The sequence below is a fragment of the Mustela erminea genome, chromosome 5 (genome assembly GCF_009829155.1).
Source record: "Mustela erminea isolate mMusErm1 chromosome 5, mMusErm1.Pri, whole genome shotgun sequence".
NCBI classification, from domain to species: Eukaryota; Metazoa; Chordata; class Mammalia; order Carnivora; family Mustelidae; genus Mustela; species Mustela erminea.
Genome location: NC_045618.1, coordinates 100842570 through 100862395, shown reverse-complemented (window position 1 = coordinate 100862395; position 19826 = coordinate 100842570). Strand labels below are relative to the sequence as shown.

The following is a 19826-nucleotide window of genomic DNA, read 5'->3' as shown; positions in this document are numbered from 1 at the left end:
AAAAATGAATTTTCTATATTATATATTATCACTTTACATAATCTTTATTCCTTTGTATAAATCTAAGTTCCCATCTGGTATCATTTTCCTTCAACCTGAACATTTCTTGCAGTGTAGGTTTGCTGATAAGAAAATGTCTTTATTTTGCCATCATTTTTTAAAATATATACTTTCTGGATATGCAATTACAGGTTGATAGAGGTTGATGGATCCCATCCCCCTCCCTCTCCAGAAATGTTTAAATGTCATTCCATTGATTCCTGACTTGCACTGGTTTTGATAACATCAGCCATGATTCTTATCAAGTTTCCTGTATGTAACCTGTCTTTCTCTCCAGTTGTTTTATCATTGATTTTCAACAAACGTAATTACAATATGGCTTGGAGTGGTTTTCTTTATGATTATCCCTCTTAGTGTTTGTTGAACATCTTAGACCTGTGTGTTGATATTTCTCCCCAAACTTGAAAACATTTCAGACATTATTTCTCCAACTATTTTTTCTCCCCAACTCTTCCTAAAACCGGTGTCTATGCATATGCTACATCACTCAGTATTGTTCCAAAGGTCACTGAGACTTTGTTCATTTTTTTAAATTAATTAACAATTTTTAGGGCAGTTTTGGGTCTCTGGAAAAATCACATGGAAAGGACAGAGCATTCCCATATAGTCCCCTCATTCATGCTTACAGTTTCAAGTATTATTAATATCTTCCTTTATCTTGCATATTTGTCAGAGCAGCTTTGATGGTTGTGGGTGCGGGCAGGGGCAGAGTGACTGGATCCAGATTACCCAGATTGTAGTGGATTGAAGAGTAAATGGAACTTGAGGAAGTGAAGATTGACATAGATAAAGCTTCTGAGAGGCTTGGCTAAAGAGAAAGAGAAGGTGATAGAGTCAAATTTAGGTTGATTTTTTAAAAGATTGTATTTATTTGACATCTAGAGAGAGAGAGAGAACACAAGTAGAGGGTACAGCAGAGGGAGAGGGAGAAGCAGACTCTCCGCTGAGCAGGGAGCTAGACTTGGGACTTGATCCCAGGACACTGCAATCATAACCCAAGTGGAAAGCAGACACTCAAATTCCCACCCAGGTGCCCTGCTTGATTTTCTTAAAGATGAGATAGTTAAAGTGCATATTTAATGCTGGTGGGCAACACCAGCAGAAATGACATTTAAAGACACAAAGCAAGGTGTAATGTTGGAAGGAAGCCTTCTGAGGAGGTAGGAGGGAATGAAAAAAAGACAAAGGTGAAAAACTAGCTTTATAGAAGCAAATGCCTCTTCCAAGCGGATGGCAAAACAGCTACAGATGTGCAAACTTGATTGCTGGGGTGATTTGCGGTACATTCCATCTGACGGCATACAGGGGAAGCTGAGTTCATCTGCTCAGACTAACTGGGGAAGGGGCCAGGGATTTTTGGAAGAGTGGGTAAGCAGGTTTTAAATGGGTTTTGTGGAGAATGAGAGAGAGAGCTAAGAGGCTCTAAGAAGGAAAGTACTGAGATCCCAACAAAGGTGAGAGGCACCAGCCTGTGCAAGGGAGGATTTTCTTTAGCCACACTCAGGGTACTGGTTGCTTGCTGGTTTTGTGTCTATGAAATACATTTTTTAAAAAGCTTTAAAAGCCTCTTGTAAAGAAATAAGAATTTGTTATTTATTAGTGTACTCTATTGGTTTGGTGTTCTCAAGATTAGTTAACCACCTTTCCGGAATCTAAGGGCCAAGTTCTGGGTTCAATGACAGGTCGAATTAGGGAATTCTCCATTCTCTTCTGATCCAACGATGCTCTAATGATCTAGCCTCAGTTAATATCAAATGCCTTAACTAATCCTACCTTCTCTCCTCCTACTCCACAGCATCTCAATGAATAAACGCTGGTCTTGCATATTAATCCTCCTACTACTGCCAGGCGACTTTCAGGCAGATTTGGTAGCTGGACCCTCCTTCCAAGAACCCTGCCAAGGCCATGATATGGACAGCCTCAGGGTGTATGCCTGACTTTCATGCCAGTGGGATCAATCTCAGAGAAATTGAGTGTGTTCCCATAGCTCAAGCTTCATTAGTCCCTAAATCAATCTCAATCGTGCTTTTCCCAGGGTGGTGACAATTAAAGAGTTTAGCCTTTACTATATAAAGATTGTAAATATATATTTATATATGGATATATGGATTTATCTAAGGATATGAATATGACATATATATATATATATATATATATATCAGTGATAAGAAAGATGATTCACTCAGAGTTCCCAAATGCACAAGGCAGATCAAAATCTGCCCTAACCCCAAACCTCAGAAGCTTCTCAGTGCCTTCTGAATTGGTGGTCCTGTGGTGATGTAGCCAGTGTTGTTTATTTCGCACTGAAGTCAAAGGAAAAAAAAAAAGCATTATTCCCAGGAGAGGGCCTTATATCTAAACTAATTATGGAAGCAATGGATATTAATTTTCCCCTAGAGAAATATCTGTCATTTATAAAGTACAAATGTCAGTAAAGACAGCAATCTAGATATGAAACAATTATATTTTTCCCCTTAATATTGGAAAAAAATACCTTCTAAATTCTGATTAGGGGAGATCCTTGACTAATTATCCCTTCAAAGGCAGGAAACTCCCTTCAAATTTGCAAAAGAATGAATTATTTTCTCCTTCCTTTTGGAAAATAAGTGGGATGAGCAAAATGTGATCAATGATTTTTTTTTTAAGTAAGCCACACACAGATCTGTGTGTACCTTTTCCCAGAAGACAAATTATACATATTTCAATGCAGAGAGAAAATGAAATGTTTAGGAAATACCTAGGAGATGTGTTGCTTTTTCCTTATTTAAGGTACTTTAAAGAGATCCTGCCCATTGAGTTGGCCTCAAATGAACTGGTAGAACTATGACTGGATGTGGCCATGGGAGTAAACAGCAAGTGTCAGGGGACCTCCCTACTTGGTATTACTCTTGGAGTTTGTGTTGCAAGCAAAGGCATCTCTGTCTATCCTTCTTTCTGGACATATACTCTTATCTTGGTAGAGGAGAACTGAAGTTAGCATTCTTTTAGGTAGAGGTAAAAAGAACAGTAGAGAAACCCTTTGACTCATCTCTTGGTATCCTGAAATTCTCACCTCAGCGCTTGCTATAAAGTGCGGTTTTTCTGAGTATTGTCCCTGACCAGCAGCATCAGCAACACCTGTAAATTTTGAGACAATTGTTCTCAGCCCACCCCTGACCTACTAAATCAGGAAGTCTGGGGGTAGGGCCCAGTAATCTGTGTTTTAACAAGTTCTCACGGAGATCCTGGTGTATGCAAATGTTTCAGAATTGCTGGTATAACAAGAAAGACCCAGCCTAGAGGGGGTGGGCCATAAGGAAGGAGCCCATAGAGAGCAGAGAAACAGACAGAAAAGGGTTGTTATCAGTACTGAGACTCCAAGAGGTGGGAGCTTGGAAGGGTCCAGGCTCATGAGAGGACACACTGGCTTTGGCAGGGAGAGACATTACCATCTCTGCAAAAGGAGATTTGGGGCCAAATATTTTTTACAGTTTAGAGGAGGAAAGTTAAGGACCTCACACTTGACCACTCTATGTTCTTGGAGAAACAGGTGAGCCGGTGAGGAATGGAGTGGCGTTGGAGGCTTGTATAGACTTTTAAAAAGCAGTAATATCAACAATCAGCCTGGTTCCATGTCACTAAACCTTAGGGAAATGCAAATTAAAACCACAGAGAGATACCGCTTCTCACCTATCTGAACGGCTAAAATAAACAAAACAGAAGAGCTCTAGCAAATGCTGTAGCAAGGATATAGAGCAACACTAACACATGGATATTTGGAATGCAAAATAGTACAGCCACTTTGGGAAACAATTTAACAGTTTCATTTAAAGCTAAACATGTATTTACAATACAACCTACAAGTTCTACCCCCAGGTATTTACCTGAGTGAAATGAAAACCTAGGTTCAAACATGTAAAAACCTGCAAGCAAATGTTTATAGTACTTTATTCATAACGGCCCAAACTGGAAACAACCCAAGCATCCATCAAATGGGGAACAGATAACCCAACTGTGGTATGCCCAGATAATGGACTATTACTCAGCAAGAGAAAGGAATGGATTATTGATATATTCAACAACACAAACGAATCTCAGGCTAAATGAAAAAAGCCAGACTCAAAAGGCTATATGCTATGGGATTTCCTTTTATGGCATTAGGGAAAAGGCGAACAGATCAGTGCTAGTCAGTGATGAAATGTTGGGAGGACTTGACGGCAAAGGGGTAGCATGGGGACATTTTGTCTTGAGGCGATAAAGTTATTCTATATCATGATGGTCATAGTGGCTGCATAGTTTCATACAGTTGTCAAAATCCATAGAACTGAATATCACCAATAATGAATTTTATTGTATGTTAATAAATAAAAGAAAGAGAAAGAGAAACTCTCTGGAATAGCCCCTCAACTGCTTTGAAGTAGGATTTAACTGTTCAGAGATTATTGCCTTGTCACAGTCCAGTGCAAATGTTTTCTCTCTTAAACATTTTCCAAATCACCTTTTTAATCTCTGTTTTAATCAACTTACTTAGCGATTTTCTTCTCCCCCCACTGAAAATAAATACGTTACATAAGAAAAAGGAATATGCCCAGGGTCTTCATCTTGTTGGTATGCCTGGGACCTGCTTTAGCACCTTACCCCTGGGGCACACCTGAGTGTCAAAAGGCACGAACCGGTGGATATTTTGTCTGTCTTCATTTTATTATGGAAATTCTCAAATATATTCAAAAGAGAAAGAAGGAAGTATAATAAACCTTTATGTTATGCAAAAAAAAAAAGACGTCACACTCCCCACACACCCATAGATTATTTTAAGCAATTCTCAGATACTATGTCATTTCTTCCACTGACATATCAGTCCATATCTCAATTAAGACAAGGCTCCCTTTTATTTAATATGGCCACAATGCTATTTTCCCTAAAAATAAACATATTGAAACCTATTCTTAATTTCCTTAATATCTATTATACTTAACACTGTCTAATTGAACTCAGTACTCAAATTTTCTAATTGTCTCACAAGTGTCTTTTTTATTTTATTTATTTATTTATTTTATTTCAGATATTTTTTATTTCTTCAAATTTATCAGGAGTGACTGAAATAAAAAATATAATTGAGTCCCATCATCGTGGAAATGGCTTTAAGAGAAAACTGCTCAGGTATTATTGCTTCCCGTTTAACCAGTGAAAGTTGCCATCGATAAAGAGACAGCCAACAGTCTGTCAAGAAGGCTTAGGATATGTTCTATCATACAACATGCCTGTTCCGGGGCGGGGGGGAGGGGGAGAAGGCTTGGAAATAACTTATGTGAACTTCGTGATTTCATCATACAAGACGAGCACGAAAGCACCACCCATGCCGCAGAGAACATTGGACCACGCCCCCTTGAAAAACGCTTTGGCGCCTTCATCCCGTGCGATCTTCCTCCAGCAATCCACTGTGCCTGTGTACCTGATGTCAGTCCCTTTGCGCCCAGACTGCATCATCATTCGGTGGGGAACAGTGTCAAATGGATAGGAAGTCAACCCGGCAACCGCTGTGACAGACTGTGCGATCATCCAGCTGATGAAGATGTGAGTATTCTTGGGATCTGGAAGCATTCCCTTGGCGGTGTCATAGATACCGAAGTAGGCAGCTCGGTAGATGATAATACCCTGCACAGACACATTGAAGCCTTGGTACAGGCCCCTAATGCCATCAGATTTGTAGATCTTAACCAGGCAGTCACCGAGGCCTTTGAATTCCCTTTCAGCTCCGGCTTTGCACACATCGGCTGCTAGGCGGGTACGGGCAAAATCAAGAGGATACACAAAGCACAAGGACGTGGCCCCAGCTGCACCACCCGATGCCAGATTCCCGGCAAAGTAGCGCCAAAACTGGGTTCTCTTGTCCACGCCACCCAGGAAGATCTGCTTGTATTTATCTTTGAAGATCTGCTTGTATTTATCTCTGCTTGTATTTATCTGCTTGTATTTATCTCAAAGTTGAGAGCCTGGGTGGGGAAGTATCTGATGACATTGGCCAGGTTACCACGCCAGAAGGACAGGACTCCCTGCTCCTTGGGGATACGAACCACGCAGTCTATAATGCCCTTGTATTGCTTATCCACAGTGATTTGCTTGCTGGCATGCTGCACCTGCAGCAGCAGCTTGACCGGCTCGATGGGCGCTACCGCCGTCTTGGAGATGGCCGCGGCCACTCCACCCGCCAGGAAATCCTTGGCGAAGGACACAGCGGCATCTGTCATGTTGAAAGGAATGAGACGTGCGACTGCGCGACCGCGGTAGGAACCAGCTGGGACTCCGGGACTCTGGGCACAAGTGCCTTTTTTAAAGTGGATTTGTTTAAATCAGGAGCCAAACAAGGTCCACATGTTGCATTTTGTTGATAAGTTTCTTAAAATGTCTTTAACTCTATACCAGTTTCCCCTGCAGGTAACGTGTCTTATGAAATTGCCCACATTCTGAATTTGTGATTTAGGTTCGCAGGTGGTGCTATGTATACACCAGGAAGCAATGATGCCTGGCTGTCTCTCCTTGTGATGTTAAGACTGATCTGTACCTTTAGGTGTTCTTAGATCAATACTAATTCATCCATTCTAATGTTCCTTATCAGTTTTCTACCTAATAATTTTAACAGTGAAGATCCATTATTTCTTTAGGGGTTATTAACAGATGATAATTTAATTATATCATTCTGTCTTGTATTAGCTAGAATTCAACTTATATAGGAAAGACAGAACAAATACTTACTTCTATCTTTCTATTTATCATTTTTCCTATTAATGAATTAGTGTTCAAGTTATTTATAAGAATGACCATTGATTTTTTTTAAATATGTCATTATGGACTCATGGGGTCTAATATGATATATTTCAAACCTTGCATAACTTTTGACACTTCAACTGACTCATCTTTGATTAGTAGGAAACTTTGAAATTTGTAGCATTCTTTGATTGTTTCCTTTTTTTCTGATGTGACAGGCATTTGAGAATTATCTTGTGCTTGTTGGTCCTCATTTCAATGGCTGACTATTGCTTCTAGGGCTTTTGAGTGGACAGTGTTGGGGAAAATGTCATGACTTCACTTACCATTTTTAAATAAGGAAAAAAATCCTAATTTGGCCAGCTTATTGGTTTTAGATGTTACTGAAGGAAATCAGCGGTTAAGATACAGTACTCACTAAAGTATACATTTGGAACAAAATCAGAGATCAGCAGAGATCACAGAATAAATGGAATGAGATCTCATAAAATATAGATAAGTTAGTGGTACTGGCTAAACCATAGCTAAAATAAGAAGTAGAAAATTTGAAAAATTAAACACTGCAGTGCTCAGCTCATGATATTAACTCACTAAGTCACTACTTAATATTTTTTTGAGAAATTCCTATTAAAGTATGACACATCTTCAAGTAAATGTTGTTTTTGTGAGCTGCTGTGCATTCTACCCCTGTTTTCCTTGTTAACAAGATTTAAGTTGGAATTCTTTAACCCTGTAGTGTTTTCAAGTGGGAAGTGAACCCTTGCCTGTACAGGTTGTTAGTGTCTAAGCAATGCAGAGTCTAAGAAGCAAAGCCTCTTAATATATTATAAAATAATAATTTCAGGTAGTTTCACCCAAAACACCAAACACATTGTATGAAAATATGCATGTATACAAATCTTATTTTTGATCATCTATGTTTTAGATTTTACATTAGACTTTATTAAAAATACTCTCACTTTCCTTCTGAATAAGCAAAAGGTATAGAATCAAAACCAAAGTTTATGGGCGCCTGGGTGGCTCAGTGGGTTAAGCCTCTGCATTCAGCTCAGGTCATGGTCTCAGGGTCCTGGGATCAAGCTCTGAATCAGGCTGTCTGCTCAGCAGGGAGCCTGCTTCCCCCTCTCTGCCTGCCTCTCTGCGTACCTGTGACCTCTCTCTGTGTCAAATAAATAAATAAATAATCTTAAAAAAAAAAAAAGACCAAAGTTTACTGCTTGTGGACTCACCATTCAATTTGTAATTTCATTAATCTAGAGGGAATTCACGATATTAAATGTTTGTTCTACTCTGACATTTGACACAGGAACTGAAACAGGATATTGAACTAACTTTAACACTTGAAACCACAAATTCTCTGCTAAAAAAATTGTTTTGCTGAAAAACTATTTTTTTTAGCAAGAGGATACCTGAAGAAAGATGTATCTCATCTTCAAGTTAGAAACATCCTAATAAAAAAAAATTGTGGAGAATTTTATAACATGATTACAAAATCCAGACTTGAATTAATATATCTACTAAAAGAGAATTCTTGGGACTAACCAAATTCAAAACACTCAGAGCAGCATAAAATGAATTTTCAAAGGAAAAACATTTCCTTGGACATGAGCTCCTAAGCAGAGAGTCAGTGTGGTTCAGAAATACTTGTAAATGGGGCACCTGGGTGGCTCAGTGGGTTAAAGCCTCTGCCTTTGGCTCAGGTCCGGCAGGGAGCCTGCTTCCCCCTCTCTCTGCCTACTTATGATCGCTCTAAATAAATAAATTCTTTAAAAAAAATACTTGTAAATGATTCTTTTGCAATATAAAGATGACTTTCATCCTTAAGAGTTTAACTTATTTATCAAAAAAAATTTGGGGGATGCCTGGGTGGCTCAGTTGGTTGGACGACTGCCTTTGGCTCAGGTCATGATCCCGGAGTCCCAGGATCGAGTCCCACATCAGGCTCCCAGCTCCATGGGGAGTCTGCTTCACTCTCTGACCTTCTCCTTGCTCATGCTTTCTCTCACTGTCTCTCTCTCAAATAAATAAATAAAATCTTTAAAAAAAAATTGGGGAATTCCAAGGTCAAATAAAAATCACTGGAAATGTCCAAAATTAATAATTTTAAGTTTCTTGTAAGGAAGAGAGTTGTTTTTTGTTAAGTACCAAATATTTCTCTTAAGACATGAACATCGTGAAATTTACAAAAATAGAAAGTTTAATAAAGGACAACACTATATCAAATATGTTCATAAAAGGAAAATATTATGTAAAGCTGGGCTCTGCCTGGCTAGAGGATATAAATTCAGAGCTAGACCAGTAAGCATCTTGAGTAGCCTTCAGAGAAGCATCATGGCTATGAGCCAATTAGACTGAAATGAACCAAACAGTAAAAGAAAGAGTACAAAAAGCAGCCAGAGAATTAGAGAGAAGAGCTGAGCACAGCCATTTTTCATGTATTTGCTGATTAGTTCCCAGGTATTTCCTAACAGCATATTTTTAAGCCAGTCCATTATATAACATCATTCCTGTCTTCCCATACCGTTAGATTTATACTGATGTCTTGATTTCTCTCTGGAAACTAAGACCTAAATTTAGGCATAGAATGTTAATTTGTTTCTCAGAGACTTCTATCCTCTTGAACAAACAGCAAAGAAATATAAACCCCATTTTAGCAAGACAAAACACACAGCAGGTTTGAATTACAGTTTTGGTACAGACTAAGGGAGTTAGGCAAGCAGCTTGATCTTCATGGGGACTTAAAAAACTTGATATTAATATTGTCTATCTTTATGTATGACCAGCCTAGGAGAGATAGCCCATGATAGTTATTTCAAGTTTTCAGAAAAAAAACATACTAGTTTGATATAAAGTAAAATGGAACTAATATTAGATATGACCCCATTTCTTGGGTAAACCAGCCATGCCTTGTAAATTAGACAATGTGTGCTTTTCAACCAGACCCCTAAAAAAGAGTCCAAAGTGAATTTGTTGGTTTTCTTCTTACAATAGTCAACTTACCATGTTACGTAATATTAAAAATTACTTTTTTAATTATTTCATTAGTATTTTAAATCTTCTTTGACTTTCTAAGAAATTAAGTAATCTAGCGGTGCCTGGGTGGGTCAGTTGGTTCAGCGTCTGCTTTCAGCTCAGGTCGTGACCCCACAGTCCTGGGATTGAAGTCCAAAACTCTCCCTCTGCGGGCTGCTCTCCCTACTTGTCCACACTCCCTCTATATCAAATTAAAAAAAGAAGAAAAAAAAGGAAAGAAAGAAAAAAAAGAAATTAAGTAATCCAAATATCATGATATTAAAAGCAAGGTTCAGGGAGTTTCCTGCTGTCCCCTAGAGGGGAATGTTAGGAGCACCTGTCCTATTCCACTATTGTTCCCTGGTTGGAAGTGGGAACTGCCCACCTCTCTTCTGTTTTTTCTATCGCTTCTGCAGGCTTTTCCATGGCTATGGCTTAGCGTGTCTTCATTCCCGTTCTGTTCATGCCTAACAGTGTGCCAGGAAATGAGAGAGTAGGACTATACTACTCCCCTTCCTCCTTCTGGATAATTAATTCTCTCACCCACACCCTTCATCCCAGGCCCCCCATTCTCTTCCATCTCTCTGAATCTTCTTATCTTTCTCCTTATCCCAAAGCCACATCAACCCTTGTGAGCACCCCTGAGGTAGCTAAAACAGTGGGCCTTGTTATGGGTCTAATGATATTCTCCCAAAATTCATAGGTTGAAGACCTAACCCCCAATACTTCAGAATGTGACCTTATTTGGAAATAGGGTCATTGCAGATGTAATTAGTGAAGATGAGGCCATACTGGAGTAAAAGGGGGCCCTAATCCAGTATGACTGGTGTCCATATAAAAAGGGGAAATTCAGATACAGAGCTAGTCATGAACACAGGGAGAAGGTCATGTGAACAGATGGTGGGAGAAGTGACTATCTACAAATCAAGGAATAGGAGGAATATTTGTTCTTTAAGCCATCCAATTCTATGGCAGCCTTAGCAAAAGAATACAGGATACTACAAATCAACATTCTTTAAACATTTACTGATGTTTATTTTAGAGAAGGCAATGTCAGCTCCCATTGAAATGGGTCCCAGTTGTGTTTCCCCTATAATGCACTAGACTTGTGACTTAGTTCTGGTTTAAAGGAGGGATGTTTTATTCCTCATAAAGATCAATACCTCCTGGAGTCAACTCAGCTTCCCAGCTTCTAATTCAGCTCTTCCAATCCCAGATGTCCTGCTTCAGGGTTTTGCCAACCCAAGAGCCTGCTGAACTCAGATTAATTTACAGAGTATCTGCTTTTGGTCTGATTTAGAGGTGAATCCTGTTTTAATGTGTTTTGTAGAATTATGGTTCTCATAATTCTACAAAAGAATTATTAATAGCTCAGTTTTTCTTTTAGTTTTTTTTTTTAGTTTAGTTTTTTTGTTTGTTTGTTTTTGGGTTTTTTTTTTTAATTAGATAGAGAGTATGCACAAGTAGGGAGAGCAGCCGGCAGAGGGAGAGTCATGGGGCTCAATCCTAGGACCATGAGATCATGACCTGAGCTGAAGGCAGATGCTTAACCCACTGAGCCATTAATAGAATATCTCATAATTCTACCCATTAGCACCTGGGTATCGAAGTAATCTTTGGATAAAGGCACCAGTGTTGGGTCCCAGGCCCTGAGTTTTGAGTCAGTGAATGTGGAATAGAGCCAGGCTTTGGTGTTTATTTAAAAGCCCCCTATCCTTTCAAGGTCATAATGCATAGCCAGAATTGGCAACAGCTGGAGAATCAAATATGTAGCCCTTTGTCTTTTCTTACCTGGTCTAAATTAAAGAGTAAATCAAGGTATGAAGGAGACTATACTGTCCTTGTTTCATCTCATACTACATTTCCTTTGTTATTAAGACAAAAAGGAAGTGCAATGCTTAACATATCTCAAAAGGCCTATGTGTCCCCCCACTCCCAACCAAAGAGAGAAATAATGAGATTATTGTTGAACAGAGAGTGAGGAAAAAAAGAAAAACATGTCAAAAGTAAGAAACAGGTATGGGTAGTGGGAAAGGGAAATAAGATGGTAGGACAGTGAGAAACATCAGGGGTAGCAGGGAGTCAGCTAGGACCAAGACATGTCACCACATAGTAATCCCAAGCCCTGGATGGATTCTTAACTTTTGTTTTTTTGGTTTTTTTTAAATTTTTTATTTTTTATAAACATATATTTTTATCCCCAGGGGTACAGGTCTGTGAATCACCAGGTTTACATTCTACCATTGGGAACATCATTCTTGCCCGAGTAGGAGAGGATGAGGCCATGAGGAGAACCAGCGGTTGGTTGGTGGGGATGGTCCTGGTGGCAGCATTTTTTAGTGTACCTATCTGTCCCAACATTACATTCTTTGAATCTAATTTTGGTCAAGAAAAGTAAACCACAGATACTGTGTGGTTCACATGTGGATGGATGAGGAAGGGTGGGAAGAGGCATGATATATAACAGGATACAGTGGAGATAAGGTAGTTCTTACGGAGATCTGTGGTTAAAACGATAATCTTACTTTTTAGTTTTTAAGTTAAACTTTTAATCTAGGGGTAATTATAGATTGAAATGCAGTTGTAAGAAACAACAGAGTGATTTTCCGTACCTTTTGCCCAACTTCCCCATTGGTAGTATTTGCAAACTTATAGCTTATTAGCACAACCAGGATATTGACATTGATAGAGTCAAGATGTAGAACAGTTCCATCCACCACAGGGATTGCTCATATGGCTCTTCTGTAACCACCCCCACTTTCCTCCCACGTCTTCCTCTTCCTCAGTTCCTGACAACCACTGACTTATTTTCCCTTTCTTAGTTTCATCATTCTAAGAATGTATTATATTATAAATGGAATCATGTATTTATAGACATGAGAAAAGCCTTTTGAAATTGACTTTTTTCACTCAGTATCATTCTTGATAGGTTCATTCAGGTTGTTGAATGTAACAATCAGTCATTCCTTTTTATTGTTGAATATAATATTGCACAGTATGGAAGTAGTGTAGTTTAATAATTGACCCACTGAGGGACAGCTGTGTTGTTTCCATTTTTTTTTTTTTTAGCAATTATGAGTAAAGCAACTATCAACATTTACATACTGATTTTTGTGTGAATTAAATCTTCATTTCTCTGGGATAAATGGCTAAGAGTGCAATTGCTGGGTATGAGAGTTGCATGTTTATTTTTTAAAGAAACCGTCAAACTTTTTTCTAAAGTAGTTGTATCATTTTGCATTCCTATGAGCAATAAACATATGATTTTGGTTTTTCTACATTGTCTCTAACATTTGGTATTTTCTTTCTTTTTTTTAGTTTAGCCATTTTGATAGGTGTTTAGTGATATCTCATTGTGGTTTTAAAAATTTGCATTCTTCTTATGGCTAATAGTCTTTTCATGGACTTACTTTCCATCTATATTATCTTCTTTGGTGAAATATCTTTTGTCCATGGGTTGCTTTTTTACTGTTAAGTTTTGAGAATTCTTTATATATTCTAGATACTAGTCCTTTATCAGATATATGACTTGCAAATATTTTTTTCCTATTATGTAGCTTGTCTTTTCATCCTCTTAGCAGAACTTTTATGGAGAGAAAGTTTTTAATATTGGTGAAATTCAGTTTATCAATTTTTTTCTTTTCTGGATCTCAATTTTGATTTCAAGTTTAAGAACTCTTCACCTAAAATGAATCATGGAACACTACATCAAAAACTAATGATGTAGTATGGTGACTAACATTACATAATAAAAAAAAGATAAATAAAAAATTAACTAATTAAAAAAAGAGAAATCTTTGCCTACCCCTGAATCTGAAGATTTTTCTCCTCTCTTTTTCCTAGAAGTTTTATAGTTTCATGTTAACATTTAAATCCATGACCCATTTTGAGTTAATTTTTTTTTGTAAGGTGTAAGTTAAGCATTGGTTATTTTTTGCCTATGGATGTATAATCACTTTGGTCACCATTTGTTGAAAAAGCTATCTTTGTTTCATTGAATTTTTTTTATCTTTATCAAAAATCACTTCAGCATATTTATGTGGGTTTATATTTTGGTTTTCTGCTCTGTTCTGTTGATCTATTTATTCATTTCACCCCAAATGCTCTACAATTTTTATTATTGTGACAACATACTAAATCTTGAAGTCAGATAGACTGATTCTTCTCAATTTATTCTACTTTTTTGAAGTTATTTTAGTTATTCTAGTGGTTTTCTTTTCCATATAAATTTTAAATAATATTGCCTTTATCTATAAAAATCTCATTGCAATTTGAAAGTGATTATATATATTTTTTGATCAATTTTTTTGTTAACATATAATGTATTGTTTCAGGGGTACAGGTCTGTGATTCATCAGTCTTACACAATTTCACAGCACTCACCATAGCACATACCCTCCCCAATGTCCACGACCCAACCCACTCCATCCCTCCCACCCCCCTCCACTCCAGCAACCCTCAGTTTGTCTCCTGAGATCAAGAGTCTCTTATGATTTGTCTCCCTCTTTGGTTACATCTTGTTTCATTTTTTTCCTCCCTTACCCTATGATCCTCTGTCTTGTTTATCATATTCCTCATATCAATGAGATCTTATGATAATTATCTTTCTCTTACTGACTTATTTCACTTAGCGTAATACCCTCTAGTTCCATCCACATCATTGCCAATGGCAAAATTTCATTTTTTGATGGCTGCATAGCATATATCTTTATACACACACACACACACACACACACACACACACACACACACCACATCTTCTTTATCCATTCATCTGTTGATGGACATCTAGGCTCTTCCATAGTTTGGGTATTATGGACATTGCTGCTATAAATATTGGGGTACACGTGCCCCTTCAGATCACTACATTTAGGGTAAATACCCAGTAGTGCGATTTCTGGGTCATAGGGTAGCTCTATTTTCAACTTTTTGAGGAACCACCATACTATTCTCCAGAGTGGCTGCACCAGCTTGCATTCCCACCAAGAGAATAGGAGGGTTCCCCTTTCTCTGCATCCTTGCCAATACCTGTCATTTCCTGACTGGTTAATTTTAGCCATTCTGACTGGTGTGAGGTAGTATCTCACTGTGGTTTTGATTTGTATTTCCCTGAAGCTGAGTGATGTTGAGCATTTTTTCATGTGTCTCTTGGCCATCTGGATGTCTTCTTTGCAGAAATGCCTGTTCATGTCTTCTGCCCATTTCTTGATTAGATGATTTGTTCTTTGGGTGTTGAGTTTGATAAGTTCTTTATAGATTTTGGATACTAGCCCTTTATCTAATATATTATTTGCAAATATCTTCTCCCATTCTGTCAGTTGTCTTTTGGTTTTGTTGACTGTTTCCTTTGCTGTGCAAAAGCTTTTTATCTTGATGAAGTCCCAATAGTTCATTTTTGTCCTTGCTTTCCATGCCTTTGGTGATGTTTCTAGGAAGAAGCTGCTGAAGCTGAGGTTGAAGAGGTTGCTGCCTTTGTTCTCCTCAAGTATTTTTATGGATTCCTGTCTCACATTAAGATCTTTCATCCATTTGAGTCTATATTTGTGTGTGTAAGGAAATGGTCCAGTTTCATGTGTTGGGAGAGTTTTGATTATTGCTTCAATGTCCTTACTGGTTATGGGTTTGTTTGGGTTTTCTATTTCTTCCTGGTTCAGTTTTGGTAGTTTATACATCTCTAGGAATGCATCCATTTTTTCCAGATTATCAAATTTGCTGGTATATTGTTGCTCATAATATGTTCTTATAATTGTTTGTATTTCCTTGGTGCTGGCTGTGATCTCTCCTCTTTGATTCATGTTTTTATTAATTTGGGTCCTTCCTCTTTTCTTTTTGATAAGTCTGGCCAGAGGGTTATCAATCTTATTAATTTTTTCAAAGAACCAATCCTAGATTCATTGATCAGTTCTACTGGTTTTTTTGGCTTCTATTTCATTGGTTTACTGCTCTGATCTTTATTATTTCTCATCTCCTGTTGGAGTTAGGCTTTATTTACTGTTCTTTCTCTAGCTCTTTTAGGCCCTTGAGACCTTTGTTGTTTTTTCAGAAAGGCTTGTATTGCTATATACTTTCCTCTCAGGACCACCTTTGCTGTGTCCCAAAGATTTTGAACAGTTGTGTTCTCATTTTCATTTGTTTCCATGAAGTTTTTAAATTCTTCTTTAATTTCCTGATTGACCCATTCGTTCTTTAATAGGATGCTCTTTAGCCTCCATGTATTTGAGTTCTTTCCAACTTTCCTCTTGTGGTTGAGTTCGAGTTTCAATGCATTATGGTCTGAAATATACAGGGAATGGTCCCAATCTTTTGGTACTGGTTGAGACCTGATTTGTGACCCAAGATGTCATCTATCCTGCAGAATGTTCCATTTGCACTAGGAAAAAAATGTGTATTCTGTTGCTTTGGATGGAATGTTCTGAATATATCTGTGATGTCCGTCTGGTCCAGTGTGTCATTTAAAGCCTTTATTTCCTTGTTGATCTTTTGCTTAGATGATCTGTCCATTTTAGTAAGGGAAGGTGTTAAAGCCCCCTACTATTATTGCATTATTGTCAATGTATTTCTTTGTTTTTGTTATTAATTGGTTTATATAATTGGCTGCTCCCATGTTAGGGGCATAGATATTTAAAATTGTTAGGTCTTCTTGTTGGACAGACTCTTTATGATGTTATGTCCTTCATCATCTCTAACTATAGTCTTTGGTTTAAAATCTAATTTGTTTGATATTAGGATTGCCACTCCAGCTTTCTTTTCATTTCCATTAACATGGTAAATTGTTTTCCACCCCCTTACTTTAAATTTGGAGGTGTCTTTGGGTCTAAATTGGTCTCTTGCAGATAGTATATTGATGGGTCTTATTTTTTACCCATTCTGATACCCTATGTCTTTTGATTGGGGCATTTAAGCTCATTTACATTCAGGGTAACTATTGAAAGATATGAATTTAGTGCCATTGTATTGCCTGTAAGATAACTGTTACTTTATATTGTCTCTGTTCCTTTCTGGTCCATGTTACTTTTAGGCTCTCTCTTTGCTTAGAGGACCCGTTTCAATATTTCCTGTAGGGCTAGTTTGGTGTTTGCAAATTTTTTAAATTTCTGTTGGTCCTGAAAGCTTTTTATCTCATCTTCTATTTTCAGTAGCTAGATATAGTTTTCTTGGCTGCATATTTTTCTCATTTAGTGTTCTGAATATATCATGCCTGGCCTTTCTGATCTACCAGGTCTCTGTGGTTGGGTGTGTTGCCAATCTAATATTTCTGTGTGGTGCATAAACAATGGATCTTGGAACACAGAAAAAATAAAACAAAATTTTTTAAAAAAGCTTTAAATGACACGCTGGACCAAATGAACATCACAGATATATTCAGGACATTCCATCCCAAAGCAACAGAACACACATTCTTCTCTAGTGCACATGGAACATTCTCGGGAATAGATCACATCCTGCGTCAAAAATCAGGTCTCAACTGGTACCAAAAGATTGGGATGATTCCCCGCATATTTTCAGACCACAGTGCTTCAAAACTAGAACCCAGTCACAAGAAGAAAGTTGGAAAGAACACAAATACATGGAGGCTAAAGAGCATCCTACTAAAGAATGAGTGGGTCAACCAGGAAATTAAAGAAGAATTTTAAAAATTCATGGAAACAACTGAAAATGAGAACACAACTATTCAAAATCTTTGGGATGCAGCAAACGCTGTCCTGAGAGGAAAGTATATAACAATACAAGCCTTTCTCAAGAAACAAGAAATGTTTCAAATATACAACCTGACTCTAAACCTAAAGGAGCTGGAGAAAGAACAGCAAATAAAGCCTAAACCCAACAGGAGACGAGAAATAATAAAGATCAGAGCAGAAACCAATGAAATAGAAACCAAAAGAACAGTAGAACAGATCAATAAAACTAGGAGCTGGTTCTCTGAAAGTATTTTTTTTATTCTTAAATATTTTGTTTATTTATTTGACAGAGATCACAAGTAGGCAGAGAGGCAGGCAGAGAGAGAGGGGGAAGCAGCCTCCCTGCTGAGCAGAGAGCCCGATGCAGCGCTTGATGCCAGGACCCTGAGATCATGACCTGAGCTAAAGGCAGAGGTTTAACCCACTGAGCCACCCAGGTGCCCCTCTTTGAAAGTATTAATAAGATTGATAAACCCCTGGCCAGATTTATCAAAAAGAAAAGAGAAAGGACCCAAATTAACAAAATCATGAAGGAAAGAGGAAAGATCACAACCAACACCAAAGAAATACAAACAATTATAAGAACATATTATGAACAACTATATGTCAGCAAATTTCACAATCTGGAAGAAATGGATGTATTTCTAGAGATGTATAAACTACTAAAACTGAACCAGGAAGAAATAGAAAACCTGAACAGACCCATAACCAGTAAGGAAATTGAAGCAGTAATCAAAAATCTCCCAACAAAAAAGAGCCCAGAGCTAGATGGCTTCCCAGAAGGAATTCTACCAAACATTTAAAGAAGAATAAATACCTATTCTCCTGAAACCCTTCCAAAAAATAGAAATGGAAGGAAAACTTCCAAACTCATTTTATGAGGCCAGCATTACCTTGACCACCAAACCAGACAAAAATCCCATCAAAAAGGAGGATTACAAACCAACATCCCTGATGAACATAATGCAAATATTCTCACCAAAAAAGTATGTTTATAATTGCCATTCTGAACTCCAGTTCTGACATCTTACTAATGTCCGTATTGATTAGGTCCCTAGAAGTTGGTATTGCCTCTTGTTCTTTTTTGAGGTGAGTTTTCTGCCTTGTCATTTTGTCAAGAGAAGAATAGATGAATGAGAGAACAAAATGCTAAAATGGTAACAACAACCTCAGAAAGTGCAAACTAAACAAATCAGAAGTGACCCAAAATCGGGAGGAAAAGAAAGGAAAAAATATACATATGATCAAGCTGATGAATAGAACAGTGCTACACACTTTATTTTGGGTGTATTTTGGTCTGTTAGGAGAAACTGCCTCCCAAAACTTTAAAGTAATAAAAACTTATATATATCCAAAAATAAGGGTAAATATAATGAAAGGATGGAATATGACTGTAAAGATGATAAGAAGTTGGTTGAAAAGGGAAAGAAAAAAAATTTTTTTTGGAAAAGGAGAGAATGTGATCAGGCTGGAATACTAGAACCAAGGCATACACTAGATTTATAGTATATTTTGGTGTGTTAGAAGAAACTGTATCCCAAAGTTTTAAAGAAAGAAAAACACACACACACACACACACACACACACACACACACATATATATGCACACACATATATATATGTGTATATATATACACACAAAAAAAATAAGGTTAAATACAATGAAGGGATAGAATATGACTATACAAATAAAAACTAAAAAAGATTTTTAAAAAGGCATTGATAAGATGTCAGTTAAAATAGGAAAGAGGAAAAATTTTTAAAAACAAAAAAGGAAAAAAATAAAGAACATTTAAAATTTAACTTTGAAAGACAAAAGAATCATGGGAAAAAAAGACATGAATTCTATATGTTGCATTCCCTTAGCTCTGGAGTTCCATGGTTCTCAATGATCAGTAAACTAGTTCTTGACTGGATGGTCTTGCTGATCTTCTGGGGGAGAGGCCTGTTGCAGTGATTCTCAAATGTTTTTGCCTGAGGTGGAACTACACTGCCCTTGCCAGGGGCCAGGCTAAGTAACCTGCTCAGGTTTGCTCTCAGTAGCTTTTTTTCCCTGAAAGGTTTCCATACAGCTTTGGAGGACAAAAATGAAAATGGCGGCCTCCCACTCTCTACTACTAGAGGAGCCGAGAGGTCACGGCCCTTCCACTTCAGTGAGCCCTTAGAGAAAAGCAGTCGATCACTCCTGTCCCTGGGTTTTTGTCTGTGCTCCGTGCTCATCTGGCCTGTGACTGAGTGTTCCTATCTCTGGTGCATGGCCCAGTTTGGACTCTCCAAACCCAGCAGATTCCTGCAGCACAGTCCCAGGGTGCTCCTCCCAGGGGAGGAAGG

General features: G+C 37.8%; 1 protein-coding gene and 1 long non-coding RNA gene across 2 annotated transcripts in view; one reads left to right on the top strand and one right to left on the bottom strand.

The window, feature by feature from the left end:
* The window catches only part of LOC116591385, a 119523-nt gene that overhangs the window by 16862 nt on the left and 82835 nt on the right, over positions 1–19826 (top strand). The gene's annotated exons all lie outside the window — the stretch shown is intronic.
* On the bottom strand, positions 5094–6332 carry LOC116591384 (ADP/ATP translocase 2-like). The gene is made up of 2 exons (XM_032344229.1): positions 6020–6332; positions 5094–5972 (listed from the first exon to the last, which is right to left on the bottom strand). The coding sequence occupies exons 1-2, from the start codon at positions 6285–6287 to the stop codon at positions 5344–5346; spliced, it is 897 nt and encodes a 298-aa protein (XP_032200120.1). The 5' UTR covers positions 6288–6332; the 3' UTR covers positions 5094–5343.

What these genes read in the sequence shown, in the direction of transcription:
- LOC116591384 (XM_032344229.1), bottom strand. Translation starts at nt 6,287, where the DNA reads ATGACAGATGCCGCTGTGTCCTTCGCCAAGGATTTCCTGGCGGGTGGA. An exon ending in CACCCAGGCTCTCAACTTTG is followed by an intron (nt 5,973 to 6,019) that starts AGATAAATACAA and finishes AATACAAGCAGA; the next exon opens with TCTTCAAAGATAAATACAAG.